At 46.3% G+C, this 17,197-nt stretch overlaps 1 protein-coding gene across 6 annotated transcripts in view; it reads left to right on the top strand.

Annotated features, from left to right (window-relative positions):
* The window catches only part of ck (myosin-VIIa ck), a 220,641-nt gene that overhangs the window by 90,679 nt on the left and 112,765 nt on the right, over positions 1-17,197 (top strand). The window contains exon 1 of one of the 6 annotated variants that reach the window (XM_069300059.1): positions 3,943-4,908. The exons of the other annotated variants lie outside the window; for them this stretch is intronic. Coding sequence (XP_069156160.1) covers positions 4,105-4,908 — 804 coding nt within the window. The 5' untranslated portion in view covers positions 3,943-4,104. Of the gene's footprint in view, positions 1-3,942; positions 4,909-17,197 lie in introns of those variants that run through there. 6 annotated transcript variants of the gene reach the window in all.

The following is a 17,197-nucleotide window of genomic DNA, read 5'->3' as shown; positions in this document are numbered from 1 at the left end:
TGACCAGCTTATTGTATGGTGCTCTGATGGTGACCAGCTTATTGTATGGTGTCCCTGATGGTGACCAGCTTATTGTATGGTGCTCTGATGGTGACCAGCTTATTGTATGGTGCTCTGATGGTGACCAGCTTATTGTATGGTGCTCTGATGGTGACCAGCTTATTGTATGGTGTCCCTGATGGTGACCAGCTTATTGTATGGTGTCCTGATGGTGACCAGCTTATTGTATGGTGTCCTGATGGTGACCAGCTAGCTTATTGTATGGTGTCCTGATGGTGACCAGCTTATTGTATGGTGTCCCTGATGGTGACCAGCTTATTGTATGGTGTCCCTGATGGTGACCAGCTTATTGAATGGTGCTCTGATGGTGACCAGCTTATTGTATGGTGACCAGCTTATTGTATGGTGTCGTGATGGTGACCAGCTTATTGTATGGTGTCGTGATGGTGACCAGCTTATTGTATGGTGTCCTGATGGTGACCAGCTTATTGTATGGTGTCCTGATGGTGACCAGCTTATTGTATGGTGTCCCTGATGGTGACCAGCTTATTGTATGGTGTCGTGATGGTGACCAGCTTATTGTATGGTGTCCCTGATGGTGACCAGCTTATTGTATGGTGTCCCTGATAGTGACCAGCTTATTGTATGGTGTCCCTGATGGTGACCAGCTTATTGTATGGTGTCCCTGATGGTGACCAGCTTATTGTATGGTGTCCCTGATGGTGACCAGCTTATTGAATGGTGCTCTGATGGTGACCAGCTTATTGTATGGTGACCAGCTTATTGTATGGTGTCGTGATGGTGACCAGCTTATTGTATGGTGTCGTGATGGTGACCAGCTTATTGTATGGTGTCCTGATGGTGACCAGCTTATTGTATGGTGTCCTGATGGTGACCAGCTTATTGTATGGTGTCCCTGATGGTGACCAGCTTATTGTATGGTGTCCCTGATGGTGACCAGCTTATTGTATGGTGTGATGGTGACCAGCTTATTGTATGGTGTCCTGATGGTGACCAGCTTATTGTATGGTGTCGTGATGGTGACCAGCTTATTGTATGGTGTCCTGATGGTGACCAGCTTATTGTATGGTGTCCTGATGGTGACCAGCTTATTGTATGGTGTCCTGATGGTGACCAACTTATTGTATGGTGTCCTGATGGTGACCAGCTTATTGTATGGTGCTCTGATGGTGACCAGCTTATTGTATGGTGTCCCTGATGGTGACCAGCTTATTGTATGGTGTCCCTGATGGTGACCAGCCTATTGTATGGTGTCCCTGATGGTGACCAGCTTATTGTATGGTGTCCTGATGGTGACCAGGTTATTGTATGGTGCTCTGATGGTGACCAGCTTATTGTATGGTGCTCTGATGGTCACCAGCTTATTGTATGGTGTCCCTGATGGTGACCAGCTTATTGTATGGTGCTCTGATGGTGACCAGCTTATTGTATGGTGTCCCTGATGGTGACCAGCTTATTGTATGGTGTCCTGATGGTGACCAGCTTATTGTATGGTGTTCTGATGGTGACCAGCTTATTGTATGGTGTTCCTGATGGTGACCAGCTTATTGTATGGTGCTCTGATGGTGACCAGCTTATTGTATGGTGTCCCTGATGGTGACCAGCTTATTGTATGGTGTCTCTGATGGTGACCAGCTTATTGTATGGTGTCCCTGATGGTGACCAGCTTATTGTATGGTGTCCTGATATGTCTTCTTGGTCTTTGTTTCCTTCTGGCTCCGAGAGGTGTTAGCCTTTTATGGTGTACTGTCTTGCCAGCCTCCTGTTGCCATACCGGTATGTTGTCGTGTGTTGCCATACCGGTATGCTGTCGTGTGTTGCCATACCAGTATGCTGTCGTGTGTTGCCATACCGGTATGTTGTCGTGTGTTGCCATACCGGTATGTTGTCGTGTGTTGCCATACCGGTATGCTGTCGTGTTTTGCCATACCGGTATGCTGTCGTGTGTTGCCATACCGGTATGTTGTCGTGTGTTGCCATACCCGTATGCTGTCGTGTGTTGCCATACCCGTATGCTGTCGTGTGTTGCCATACCAGTATGCTGTCGTGTGTTGCCATACCAGTATGCTGTCGTGTGTTGCCATACCAGTATGCTGTCGTGTGTTGCCATTCCGCCATCCTGTCATCTGTTGCTATGCAGGTCTCCGGTCAGCTGTTGCCATATTTGTTTCCTGTCTGTTGCCATGCCGGTCACCTGTTGCCATATTTGTTTCCTGTCTGTTGCCATGCCGGTCACCTGTTGCCATATTTGTTTCCTATCTGTTGCCATGCCGGTCACCTGTTGCCATATTTGTTTCCTGTCTGTTGCCATGCCGGTCACCTGTTGCCATATTTGTTTCCTATCTGTTGCCATGCTGGTCACCTGTTGCCATATTTGTTTCCTATCTGTTGCCATGCCGGTCACCTGTTGCCATATTTGTTTCCTGTCTGTTGCCATGCCGGTCAGCTGTTGCCATATTTGTTTCCTGTCTATTGCCATACCGGTCACCTGTTGCCATATTTGTTTCCTGTCTATTGCCATATTTGTTTCCTGTCTATTGCCATACCGGTCACCTGTTGCTATATTTGTTTCCTGTCTATTGCCATACCGGTCACCTGTTGCCATATTTGTTTCCTGTCTATTGCCATACCGGTCACCTGTTGCCATATTTGTTTCCTGTCTATTGCCATACCGGTCACCTGTTGCTATATTTGTTTCCTGTCTATTGCCATACCGGTCACCTGTTGCTATATTTGTTTCCTGTCTATTGTCATACCGGTCACCTGTTGCCATATTTGTTTCCTGTCTATTGCCATACCGGTCACCTGTTGCCATATTTGTTTCCTGTCTATTGTCATACCGGTCACCTGTTGCTATATTTGTTTCCTGTCTATTGCCATACCGGTCACCTGTTGCCAGATTTGTTTCCTGTATATTGCCATACCGGTCACGTGTCGCCATACCTGTCGCTTGAAACAATTTAGTCTACGTCCTTCTTGACACTTGTCATTAATATTTGGTGTCATGTATTAACCATATGCAAGCACTTACGCAACCATTCGCGAAACCTGTTGATCTCTCCTTAATCATGGTGGTGGTGTACGGGCTTGGGGGACAAGACTCATAAACTGTCTTCTGGGCGTCAAGAGGGCCTGACGGCTGAGTGGACAGTGCTCGGGATTCGTAGTCCTATCCCCCGGCTGAGGCAGAAAACAAGTGGCAATTTCTTTCACCCTGATGCCCCTGTTCACCTGGCAGTAAATAGGTACCTGAGAGTTACAACTGCTACGAGTGGCTTCCTGGCAGTGTGTGTGTGTGGGGGGGGGGGGGAGATCCGTTGATTGACAGTTGAGAGGCGGGCCCAAAGAGCAAGAGCTCAACCCCCCGCTAGCACAACTAGGTGGTGTGAGCACATGTTGACTCAGCCGCCGTGATGTACAGGAAGAGGAGGATACATAACATCTGAGCCTTGGGGTACACCTTTTGTTAATCTTTTATACTTTCAGGCCTATCTTCTTACTCTTAAGGTATCTGCTTGTGTATGTTGTGTATATGGGTGGTGGGTGGGGTGTGGGCGGGTGGTGGGTGGTGAGTGGTGGGGTGTGGGTGGTGAGTGGTGGAATGTGGGTGGTGAGTGGTGGGGTTTGGGTGGTGAGTGGTGGGGTGTGGGTGGTGGAATGTGGGTGGTGAGTGGTGGGGTGTGGGTGGTGGAATGTGGGTGGTGAGTGGTGGGGTGTGGGTGGGCGGTGTGTGGGTGGTGGGGTGTTGGTAGCAAGGTGTGGGCGGTGTGGGGTGTGGGTGGGCGGGGTGTGGGTGGCGTGTATTCTTCAATTCAATTCGTTTTGGTTTTATTACGTGTTGCTTGTAATATAATGTGTTCACTGAAGTTTACGGTTCTCGTGAACGTGAAAGCAGGCAAATGCACTAGTTGATGGTGTGTAGAGCCAGTATATTGGTGAGTGACCAAGTTGTGTGACGTCGTGGCTGGTATGTGAGGAAATGTGTGTTGAGGTGGGTGTTATACCACGCTTACGTCGTGGTGTTGTGTTGATGACGGAGGTGTTGATGTGAGGGACTGTGGACGCTCAAGATAGTGGCCAGAGATGGTGATGAACGAAGAAAAGGACCACGAGGTTGTTACTGTGTTGGAGGACCTCCACTGTCACCCAGAGGACGGGGCTCAGGTCCGTGCCTCTTCCAGGGTTCCTCGGGACGGTTCCTTCAGGACATCGCAGAACGCAGCAGCCAGCAAGGGTCCAAAGGAAAAGGACGCAGAGGCATCACGTGATTTTGTGGGATCAACAGTCGCTGATGAGGGTAGGATTAAGGTTGCCGTAGGACGACCTGCAGACAACGTCCCCGGTAATGTCTTACTCTTCGAGCCAGATGGATTTGTTGTGGATGTTGAAAAGACTGTTTTAGGTAGCCTTGAGACGCTGAGTCGACGTCCCTCAACCGCGTCTCCTACCCAAGAACTGACGCCGCTGTTCTCCACCTCTTACTCATCCAACCGTCGACCTATACAGCTCACTAGTTTTTCCCAGCCCCTAGCTAGGGATCCGGCTGAGCCTAGCACGATGGGCAGAGGACAGTCCGAGACCCCGAACACTCAGGAAGACGGTGACAGAATAGAAGACAACTCTAAATCCCCGTGTGCTGCTGTAACGCTAGCTGAAGGCGCCAAGCGAGCACCTGTGGCCATCCCAGGCGAGGGTTGGAGGTGTAGTGTGGTGCAGGGGAAGGTGAACATCTACGAGACGGCGGAGCTACGGGAACACGCCGCCTTCAGGCACTACACGGCTGGAGGGATCAGCATTGTGGTGGACCCCGAGAGTGGGGTTCAGGATGGGACCTGGAAGCCCGCCTTGCAGGACTCCGACAGTGTCGACTTCCTCACAGCCAGAGCGGTGTGTTGACATTCCGGGTTTTGCTGTAGTATTTAACTTTTGATCTTTACTAGAGAACGTCTAACACAAGGTCCTGATCATGCTTTTCAAATGGAAACTATCGTAAATTTGCAACTATATTAACAACTATAGCAAACTTTATCAGAAATATCATCACCATTTGTCAATGGTGACAAATGTAGGGTTCAAAGACTACCAACACAATTACCTAATATCAATTGAAGAGTGAAATAGGGTACTAGGGCACCCTATTAAAAGTACCTTAATCGGTCAATTCATTTGACTATGTCGTGGCTCAGTCGATTAAGGTGCGTCTAGAATCATCCTTGACGTAAGTTCGAACCCTCATCACGGCCCTTATAGATTTATTCGTTGCAAGTAATGTTAACTGTAAGTAGGGAAAATGTTTGAGTTCCATCATTACTGGTAATGAGAGCTTTACTTCTCTCATTAAGCTAATGAGTTCAGAACGAGTATATTATTGGGATAATCTACTCGCTACACTAATCTAAACATGTCACAGTGGATCCTCGCGGAGTCATCCACAGTTGTGGATGAATATCGTTTTTCTTCTTTTTTTCTTACACAATGTATTTTTTTATACTTACAATGCATTTTTATACCTTCTTACAATGTATTTTTATGCTTTCTTACAATGTACCTGTAAAGTTTTTTTTTTTTTATTTTCCTTGAAATTACCTTCTTAAAATTATAAGTTAGATTAAGGCTCTGCCCGAAACACTATGCGTGCTAGTGGCTTTACAAGAATGTCAAACTTCAAGTCTCTGTACTCTCATGAACCCAATGTACATTCACGTACAAAATAAATAAAATAAAATAATGTTCCTTGTCGGTTTTCAGGGTTTATTGCACATTATTACTCATCGTCGGACATTCCTTACCTCCCAGCAGGTGTACACAATCCTGCAGCCATCCACAAAGTAAATAATACTCTCCTACAACATGAAATATCAATACCAAAAATAATAAATATATAATGTGGTGCCTCTGAACGTTTCTACATTGCCACTGGTGGCGTCCGGCAACTGAACCGACCTCATGTCTTCAGGCGCGCTCAGAAAACCTCGTCACTCGTCTCTCGTCAATTACGGGCTATTCATGCCCGTGCCACCTCTTGGGTGGCTTAATCTTCATCAATCATCAATCTCTCGTCAACAGTTGGGCACGGAGCTGTTGCTCCTTCCTACCAATGACATTCTCCAGTCCAGCCTCTCGTGTAATATGCATCTCCCACTAAATATACTGGTTACAAGCGTTAATTAGTAATGCTTATAATCACTTTACACTTCAACCGGAAGCACAGAGTTTGTCAAAGTAACCTTCAGTACTCACATATTTGTGCTTGCGGGGGTTGAACTCTGGCTCTTTGGTCCCGCCTCTCAAATGGTGTACAGGTTCCTGAGCCTACTGGGCTCTATCATATCTACACTTGAAACTGCGTGGAGTCAGCCTCCACCACATCACTTCCTAATGAATTCCATCTGTTAACTACTGCCACAAGGGGCCTGACAGCTGAGTGGACAGCACTTTGTATTCGTAATCCTGAGGTTCCGGGTTCGATCCTCGGTGGCGGCGGAAACAAATGGGCAGAGTTTCTTTCACCCTGATGCCCCTGTTACCTAGCAGTAAATAGGTACTTGGGATTTAGCCAGCTGCAACAGGCTGCTTCCTGGGGGGGGGGGGGTTGTATAACAAAAAGGAGGCCTGGTCGAGGACCGGGCCGCGGGGGACGCAAATCCCAGAAATCATCTCAAGATAACCTCAAGATAGGCTGCACACCGAACAAGTTCTTTCTAACGTCCCTGTGGCTCATTTGGGTACTCAGTTTTCGCCCGTGTCCCCTTGTTCGCGTACCGCCCGTGCTAAACGGTTTACCTTTATCTACCCTGTCAATTTCTCTGAGAATTTTATAGGTCATGATCATGTCTCCCTTAACTCTCATGTCTTCGTGTCGTGAGGTTTAGTTCCAGTGATCTTTCCTAATCAGTGTGGGTGAGGGCTTAATTTTGTCATCTGCTAAAAATATAGTGCGAATATTCTCTTTCCTGCCCAGTCCATATCTTCGCCATCGTGAAGGGGCCTCTTCCAATGCAGAGATCGAGCGTTGAAGTATGCCCATTGAACGGGTCTATCCGGGTTCCCAAACCTGGCGGCATCAGTAAGGAGAGGTCTGGGGAGTCAAGGAGAAACTGAAACAGGGCTCGGCCAGCTGTGTTATGGTGGCGGCCGGATAGCATAGGTTGCCATGATGAGTGCTGAGTGTTAGTCACCCATGATGAGGCAGATGTCTGTGATCTGACCTAAATAGTGTTCTAGTTCCTTATACACAGAAATCACACTAGCGTGATGCATCAAATGAACAAATCCACAAGGGCCGTGACGAGGGTTCGAACCAACGTCCGAGAGGATCTCGAACGCTGCCTTAATCGACTGAGCTACGACATGGTAAAAGAATTGCAACAGGGAAATCATCCTAATTTACCGCGATTCCTGCAGTCTCTCCGAGACACAAATCAGGATTTTATGCAATTCCCCCCATGCACCCGAGTATGACCATGGTAAATTAGGATGATTTCCCGGTTGTAATTCTTTTACCATGTCGTAACTCAGTCGACTAAGGCAGCGTCTGGGATCCTCTCGGACGTTGGTTCGAACCCTCGTCACGGCCCCTGTGGATTTGTTGATTTGATGCTATCACGCTAGTGTGATTTCTGTGTATAAGAAACTAGAACACTATTTTGGTCAGATCACAGACACCTGCCTCATCAAATTCAAAATTCAAATTCAAATGTTTATTTAGGTAAAATACATACATACAAGGGGTGATACAAAAATTGATGAATTTATAGATAGAGCTAGTACATACAATGCCTAAAGCCACTATTACGCAAAGCGTTTCGGGCAGGAAAATTGGTGACTAACATTGATCATTGGTGGCTAACACTCAGCACTCATCATGGCAACCTATGCTATCCGGCCGCCACCATAACACAGCTGGTCGAGCCCTGTTTCAGTTTCTCCTTGACTCCCCAGACCTCTCCTTACTGATGCCGCTAGGTTTGGGAACCCGGATAGACCCGCTCAATGGGCATACTTCAACGCTCGATCTCTGCATTGGAAGAGGCCCCTTCACGATGGCGAAGATATGGACCAGGCCATACCTGGGTACGGATCATCTGCCCATCGTCATTTCCTTCGGGGGCACTGTTCGTCCTGCTCTGACCACCTGTAGATCCAAGTGGATCTTCTCGGAGGAGGGGTGGCTTGGCTATGAAGCGGATGACTGGTCGACCCTTTCCCCAGCTACGGCAGATCTGCATGGGTCAGCAGATGCTCTCCCCGAGTCCCTCTTCAGTGTAGACTCTCGGCATTTCAGGAGGACTAGTGGTCAGACAACCAATCCCTCCTGCCGTGGGGCACCCTGGTGGACTCCTGAATGTTGGCAGGCAGTACTGGAGCGTTGAAGTGCGTAGGATTCGTGGTGGCGTCACCCTACTCCATTGTAGCGGCAGACCTTCCGCAGGGCGGACGCCAGGTGTAGGCGAACAGTCCTCCTTGCCAAACGCAAGGCCTGGGCTGATTACTGCGCCTCTCTCCGATTTGAATCCTCTTCCTCCTGTGGGAGCCTGGGCTTTTGTTCGCAAGATGACAGGGAGGTACTCCCGGCCTTCCATCCGATCCAGAGACCCCAGTGGTAATGGGGACCTGGGGAAAGTACAAATAGCCAAACTTTTGGCTGACCACTTTGCGGACGTTTACCTTTCTGCGGGCTCCATGGGTTGGAGCTCCCGACAGGGTATAGGATTAGCTCAGGACCTGGATCATCCATTTACATCTGTTAAGCTTGAGGAGGCCCTGTCACTATCTAGGTTGGGCACTATGCCAGGGATAGATAGCGTCCCATATGAATTTGTCAGGAGGGTGCCCAGGATCTTTCAGTCCCACCTCCTTCACTTCTACAATGCCTGCTGGCCCTCTGGTGTCCTTCCTGACCCATGGAAACAAATCATTTTTTTACCATTGCCCAAGTCTGGGAAGGATCCATTTGTCCCAAGTTCACATCGGCCCATAAGTCTGTTTCCATGTCTCGGGAAATTGATGGAACGCCTTGTTCACACCCGGCTACAATGGGTGGTGGAAACCTCAGGTCTCCTACCTGAGGGTATCAATGGATTTCAGCCAGGAAGAAGCACGATGAACTGCCTCCTCTCCTTGGAACATCGAATAATTGACATTGCCGGAGAGTGCAACAACATCAAGAGTGCATTTGACTCTGCGTCTCATTCTGCTGTCCTTCAGAGCCTGGCTCGACTAAGTCTCTCGGGTCCGGCGTTGGGGTGGTTTCAAAACTATCTACAGGACCGCTCATTCAAAGTAGCGGTTGGTGGAGTCGTCTCCACGTCCCGCCCTGTCTTGCGTGGTGTTTTCCAGCGAGCGATTCTTATCCTGCTATTATTATCTATTTTTCTGTCTGATCTCCTGGTATTCTGGGGTGTCCAGGTTTTAGCTTATGCCGATGACGTAACCCTCGTGGCAGATGGTGCCACCCTCCTGGAGGCACAAGGCTCCCTGCAAGATGCCGTGACTGTTCTCTGCAATTGTGCTGGGGAAGGGGCTCTCCATTTACCCGGTGAAAAGTTGCGTCATGAGCTTCACCTGGACCCGTTTGTCAGACCAGCTAGTGGTGACCGTCGGGAGCTGTCATCTCCCGATTGCCACAGAACACAGGTGGCTTGGGGTCGTTGTAGATGGCTCTTGGCTAACGTGGAGACGACATGTAGATTACCTTCGGGCCTCATGCTTTTGTCGCATGAACATCATGAAACGATTCTCTGGTGCGGCATGGGGGGCTTCGCGGGAGTCGCTCCTAGTGCTCTATAAGGCCTTCATTCGTATCATGTATGCGAGTGAAGTCTATGGCTCAGTAGCATCATCAGTCTTAGTAAGGCTGGATCCCATTCAAAATGATGCCCTTCGCTCAGCACTAGGGGCTATGCTCTCCTCGCCAGTTCTCTCTCGTCGGGGTTATGGCCCATGAGCTTTGAACGTCTTCTCGCCCTCTGCCACCAGCTTCAACGGATAGTGCGTCTCCCTGCGACCCATCCACTTACTCGCCTCCAACTTGAGGCTAACTGGTGGAATGTACCGGCTGGACACTCCAGGCGCCATCTGCTATCTTTTGTCGTACGGGCCTTGGATGCCTGCTCACAGTTTTTTCCTTCCCGTCCCTGTACTCGCTCCTGGCCCGATCATCTCTCCGGTGCCTCCGTGGGCAGAAGAGCTCATTCGGGTTTTTGTGAACTTTTCCAAGCCTTCTCATTGGAAGAGGGATTTAGAGGGTTTGGCCCCTTTAATTTTTGCAAACCTACTAGCTTCCTTACACCCTGGATATTTGAAGGTTTACACGGATGGGTCCTGCAAAAATCAGCCACCATCCACTTCTGTGGCAGCATACTTTGCTCCTTTTTCTTTCTATCAGACATGGAAGCTCTCCTCTGCTCATTCGTGCCTGGCCAGGGAAATGCTTCCAATCTTACTAGTCTTACGATGCTTTCGACAAGTTTCAGGGCCCTCTGCGGTAGTCTTCTATGTGGACTCAGTTACAGCCCTACATCTGATATCATCTAGGCGTCTACGAGTACATCGTCATACTGTGTTACAGATCCGTGGAGAACTGCTGTCATACTGGTACTCTGGAGAACTCTGGTACTCCGGGTTGGTCAATCTATCTCCAATGGGTTCTATCACATGTCGGTATTAATGGCAATGAGGAGGCCGATGCAGCAGCAGGGATGACACATGGTCTCCATGACTCTACATATGTGCCTCTGGACCATTCTGAAATTCTCCCGCAACTCCGGACGGCTTGCCTCACGAGTTGGGAGGCAATGATGGCGCCAGCACTCAGGTCCTCCTCTCTGGCGGGTCTCCGGGAGGGCTCCTCCCGCATCCATGGACTCATCATCATTCTCGACTCCTCGATACGGCCGTCACTCGTCTCCGGATTGGGCACACCTGCCTGGCTGCACATCTCCATTGTCTACGGCTGGTAGATTCCCCATACTGCCAGTGGTGTCCGACCCAGGAGGATACAGTAGAACACCTTCATCATTGCCCTAGATTTCATAGCGCTCGAGTCAGACTACAGAGTGCCGTTCATAAGCTGAGTATTTCCTGCTTCACGGTTCCCGATCTCCTTGACAGGGCAGATGCGAGAGAAAAAGACGTCCGTTAAGACATCCTTCGCCATACCTACCGCTTCATTCGTCATGTTCGTGGTCTGAAGAGACTGTAAAGTATCTGGCCTGAGGAGATTGTAGGGTCTGTGGCCTGAAGAAACTATAAGGACCCCATCCCTCTGCTATTTCCTGGTGTCGGGCAGCCGGGGCGCATCCGATCCCACAATCGTCGTCGCCCCTAAATCAACAACAAGAACACTGTTATTGTTGTTGTTGTTGCTACAGTCAACACTGTTGTTGACTGTGGGCCGCTTTTTTGGTAAACTCATCACATTTATCACATGTAAATTATCACATTTATTATATGGGAATTATACTTGTATGTGATGATAATTATTAAAGGTAAATGTTTAATACAGGGTATATAATATTAATTAATAAAAACGAAGTTAGAAGCCACACCCTACTAAACCTCATGTCGCTAGAAGACAGACGAGTAAGGGGGAGACATGATCACTACCTACACCTGGGGGGATTGACAGGGCGGACAAAGACAAACTATTCATTGTCTGAACCACAATGTTCTCTTCATTCTCTTCAGTCCTTGGTTCTTTGGGGCTGGTCGCTTCATGCGACTCATCTGCTGGATTCTCGGGGTTTGGCTCTCCGTGCAGTTCACATCCGGGAAGTGTCCAACATCCTGGCGGATGGCCTGTCTCTATTCCTTCTCCTGTCTACGGAATGGACGGTTGACACTGACTCCTCCAGTTGGCTCTGCCGGACATACGGGCTCCCGGAGATGGCCCTCTTCATGTCGGCTTGATCTCGGCGTCTCCTGATATGTGGCGTCCTTCCCCGACTGCAGAGCCATCGCGGTTGACACCTTTCAGCAGGACTGATCGAGGTGGGGTTACCTATACCTCTTTAATTTCCCCCGGTTCAGCTGTTGCTTTGGTTTCTGACTCTTTTCGTGTCTTGCTGCGGGAGTGGCGTCCGTGTGGCTCCTTGGTGGCCGGCCCAGACTTGGTTTCAAGCGCAGACAGGCTTCCGGAGGGGGTCCTTGGGTCATTGATGCTTGGTTGGTTAAGCCGTTAAGCCAAGATGTAACAACTTTATTGCAAGTTGTAACAAACGGAAAATAGAGACAGTTTCGGTTTGTGTTTCCAGGGTATAGGCTGTTGTTTGGAGTGGCCCACAGTCCCACATACCCACCACAGCCTGGTTGGTCTGGCACTTCTTTTTAGAAAACAATCTAGTTTTCTCTTGAATATGTCCACTGTTATTCCGGCATTATTTCTTATACTCGCTGGGAGGATGTTGAACAACCGTGGACCTCACATGTTTATACAGTGGTCTCAGATTGTGCCTATGGCACCCCTGCTCTTCACTGGTTCTGTTCTGCATTTTCTTCCATATCATTCACTACAGTATGTTGTTATTTTACTGTGTAGATTTGGAATTGGCCCTCCAGTATTTTCCACGTGTACATTATTTCATATCTTGTCTCCTTTCTACTGAGTACATTTGGAGAGCTTTGAGACGATCCCAATAATTGATGTGCTTTATCGCGTATATGCATGCCGTATATGTTCTCTGTATTCCCTGTATTTCAGCAATCTCTCCTGCTTTATGCTATGCTTTAATATGCTTGACCAGATATCAGATACAAACAGCTCTTGACAAAAATGGGTACTCCATAGATTTATTTGTTTACCCACATAAGGCTTTAGACACTAACTGCACTAACCTTCTTCTAAAACTCCAACACTGTTTAGAAGCCTGCCTAGAGGCTACTCCCTTCAATACTTGCAATCTTGCTTCAGTGATAGGCTGTTTTTGTGAATGATGCTACTTTTTCCACTCTGCCAATTAACATTGACATTCTGCACAGTAGTACAGGGATACCTCGGTTTAAAAATTTAATCCGTTCCTGGAGACGGGTTGTAACCCAAAAATTCGTAAACCAAAGCTAATTTCCCCATAAGAAATAATGGAAAATTAATTAATCCGTTCCTGACTCCCGAAAAACTTCACTTCAAAGTAAATTTTATACCTAATTCACCCAAATCTACACCACAAAAGTGTAGTATGTTCAAGTTATTACTTACCCTTGCTGATGACTCCTGTTGGCATATGGAAGATGGTGAGGACGGGGGAGGAGGAGAGGTGTTACTGTTTGGAAGGGGAGTTTCCTTCCATTATAACATTTGGCAGTAAAGATTTTTCTGGAGTACACTCTCTGGCACTTTTTGCCTGCATACCACTAGGTCCTGGTTGTGGCTCACTGCTTGATTTTCTCACAACGAAACAATCTATTGAAGATTGTTGTTCCCTTCTTTGCAACATTTGTCTGTAGTGAGGCATCACATTGTCATTGAAAAGATTAATATAGCCGCCTACTACTGTACTTTATCTTCTGCCTCATCCTCCTCTGAAGTAATATACTCAGCTGCCTCTTGTTGCTGCTCCTTTTCAAGGGCTTGAAGGTCTTCGGTGGTCAGTTCTTTGTTGTGTTCTTCCACCAGCTCCTCCACATCATCACCATCCAATTCCCAGCCCATTTTCCGGCCAAGAGTAACAATTTCCTCAACAATAGGCACTTCATTTACAGGCTCAAACCCCTCAAAGTCTAGTTCTGTCACACATTCAGGCCACAATTTTCTCCAGCCAGAGATCAGGGTTCTTTGAGTCACTTCTTGCCAGGCTTTGTCAACAAGTTTTAAAGCACTACAAATGTTAAAATGGTGTTTCCAGAACTCTTTTTGAGGGTGAGGTTTGTGGCCTCAGTCACTTCAAAACATTTCCGGAAAAGTGCCCTTTCATAAAGTTTCTTAAAATTCGCTATGATTTTCTGGTCTATAGGCTGAATTAAGAGTGGTGGTAGGAGGAAGGAACTTTATTGTGAGAAAATTATATCTGTTCAACAATGCATCTTCCAAGCCTGGAGGATGAGCAGGAGCATTGTCGAGGAGAAGCAGGGCCTTGAGTGGCAAATTTTTCTCCTGCAGATATTTTTGTATGGCAGGGCACACCACATCATTTAGCCACTCCGTAAAAAAAATCCTAGTCACCCGTGCCTTATTATTAGCCCTCCACATCACACACATTTGATTTTTCTGCACACCATACTGTTTGAAAACCCTTGGATTTTCAGAATGATACACAAGGTTATCTTGAGATGATTTCGGGGCTTAGCGTCCCCTCGGTCCGGTCCTCGACCAGGCCTCCTTTTTGTTACACACCCCCAGGAAGCAGCTCGTAGCAGCTGTCTAACTCCCAGGTACCTATTTACTGCTAGGTAACAGAAGCATCAGGGTGAAAGAAACATTTTGCCCATTTGTCTCCGCCTCCACCGGGAATCGAACCCGGAACCTCAGGACTACGAATCTGAAGCGCTGTCCACTCAGCTGTCAGGCGCACAAGCAAGGGTTTAATTTTCAAAATGCCAATTGCATTACCACACAGTACAAGCGTAAACCTGTCTTTCATAGACTTGCATCCGGGCAATGACTTCTCCTCCTTGGTAATGCATGTCCTCTTAGGGCATCTTTTCCAGAACAGTCTTGTTTCATCACAATTAAACACTTGTTGCGGTAGGTATCCTTCAGCCTCTGCAAACTCTCTGACTTCTTCAATAAATCTTTCAGCCGCTGGTTTGTCTGAGCTGGCAGCCTCCCCATGCCTCACAACACTATGAATACCATTTCTTTTTCTAAATTTGTCAAACCATCCCCTGCTTGCCTTAAAGTCTTTAATATCTGCATTCGTTCCAGGGGGTTTTCTTTACAAGGTCTTCGTGCCCTATCTATCCGCCCTAAACACTATTACCTGCCAACTCTTTGTTGTGTATCCAAATTAATAACAACTTTTCCACATCCTGAAGTATTTGTGGTTTTTGTTTCGTGATTGTTGATGCGCCTTTTGCCACTTTAGCACTCGTAATGTCCTTTTTCTTGGCAAGTACAGTGCATATCGTTAACATGGATTTGTTGTACTGCCTAGCTAGTTCAATAGCACGAGTTCAATTTTCATGCTTACGAATGATCTCTTGTTTTTCCAATATTGTCATTCTCTCATGTGATTTCTTGCCTTGAACCTTACCACTGGCTTTCTTTGGACCCCATGACAAAATATATAACAACAACTTTTATGCTCAAATGGACAAAAATCTGACAAAAAATGTAAATTCTTGTGAAGAATTCAGGCAGGATAGTCACTGGGTGCGGGGCACTGTTCGCGGTGCCACCATGCGTTAGGTTGGCTGTACGCGTATCAACAAACTCGAATCTCGATGCAAAGTTCATATCCTGATTCAAATTTTCCGAACAAATCGGACTCGTAACCCGAAAAGTTCGTAAACAGGGATGTTCGTAACTCGAGGTACCACTGTATTATATCAACTATTTATTTATTTATTTATATACAAGAAGGTACATTGGGTTTATTAGAGTGCATAGCATTGATGTTTTATATTATTGTAAAGCCACTAGCATGCATAACGTTTCGGCAGGTCCTTAATCGAACAGATAAATTTAAGTAGGTAATTTCTAGCAAAATTAAAATTGTTTACAGGTACATTGTAAGTAAGTATAAAAAATACATTGTAAGAAAGTATAAAAAATATATTGTAAAAAAGTATAAAAAATACATTGTAAGAAAGTATAACAAAAAATTGTATAACAAAATTGAAAAGATTAGTAGGTACGTTAAAGTAAAATTTAAGGGTTATCAACAGGTACATTGTAGCATAATTTGAGGATTATTTCAAGGTATAATGCAGTAAAATATACATTCAATATAACAACCATGATGTAATTTGATAGCAATGATTACAATGGTAAAGTTGTATGGCTTAGGTACATACATTGGAGGATTGGGTAGCACTAGATACAGTGCGAGTTTGAAGCACCAGGCAGGAAACTATGAAGATGAAATTAGGTACTTTTGGGTTTTGTTTTTGAATAAGGCAAAAGTTGAACAGCTTTTCAATTCGTTAAGGAGTGAATTCCATAGACCAGGTTCCTATATTTGCATACAGTGTTTATACAGATTAAGTTCGACTCTGGGGATATCAAAGAGATATTTATTTCTGGTGTGGTGATAATGGGTCCTATTACATCTGTCCAGGAAGAGTTTTAGAATAAGGTTTGCATTTAAGAACAGGGTTTTGTAAATGTAAATGGCACAAGAGAATGTTTGGAGTGAGTTTGTTTAGTATGTTTAGGGATTTAAACAGGGGGGGTTGAGTGTTGTCTGAAAGCAGAGTTTGTTATTGTTCTGATTGCAGATTTTTGCTGGGTGATGATGGGCTTGGGGTAGTTCGCAGTAGTTGAACCCCATGCACAGGTACCATATGTAAGATAGAGATAGATTAGCGCGTAGTATAGTGAGACTAGGAGAGCAGAGTTTGGAACATAATATCTGATTTTAGAGAGTATACCAACCATTTTTGAGACTTGGTTGTGTGTTGTATGTGGGTGCTGAAGTTGAGTCTCTTGTCAAAGTATAGGCCAAGGCACTTTCCATCATTTTTATTGCTGATGTTAACATTGTCTATCTGAAGCGTAATTGCATTTGTTGATTTGCTTCCAAATAAGATGTAATAGGTCTTTTCTATGTTTAGTGTGAATTTGTTAGTTGACATCTACAAGTTGACTTTTTTTAATGAATTTTTTACATTATTTAGTGTGTGTGGGTTGGGGTCTGAGTAGATGAGGGTAGTATGATCAGTAAACTATAGGTTTAAGAATGTTAGAGACATTAGGCAGATCATTGATGTATACATATAAGAAATAGGAGAGGTCTAGGATGCTGCCCTGTGGCACTCCTACGGTTAGTGGTAGAATGGGAGAGGTTATATCATTGATGGCTACATATTGGTGTCTGTCACTAAGATCGGATATAGTTCAGGGCAAGGCCTCGGATTCCACAATGGTAGAGTTTAAGTAAGAGGTAGTTATAGTTAACAGTATCAAAGGCCTTTCTCAGGTCAATGAAGAGTCCAATTGGAAACTCATTTTTGTCAAGGGCTGAGTAGATTATATCAAGCAGACTAATAATTGCATCGTTGGTACTCTTTTGGGAGCGGA

Source organism: Procambarus clarkii, chromosome 43 (genome assembly GCF_040958095.1).
Source record: "Procambarus clarkii isolate CNS0578487 chromosome 43, FALCON_Pclarkii_2.0, whole genome shotgun sequence".
Lineage (NCBI taxonomy): Eukaryota > Metazoa > Arthropoda > Malacostraca > Decapoda > Cambaridae > Procambarus > Procambarus clarkii.
Note: the sequence above shows the minus strand (reverse complement) of the source record. Positions and strands in the feature narration are given on the sequence as shown.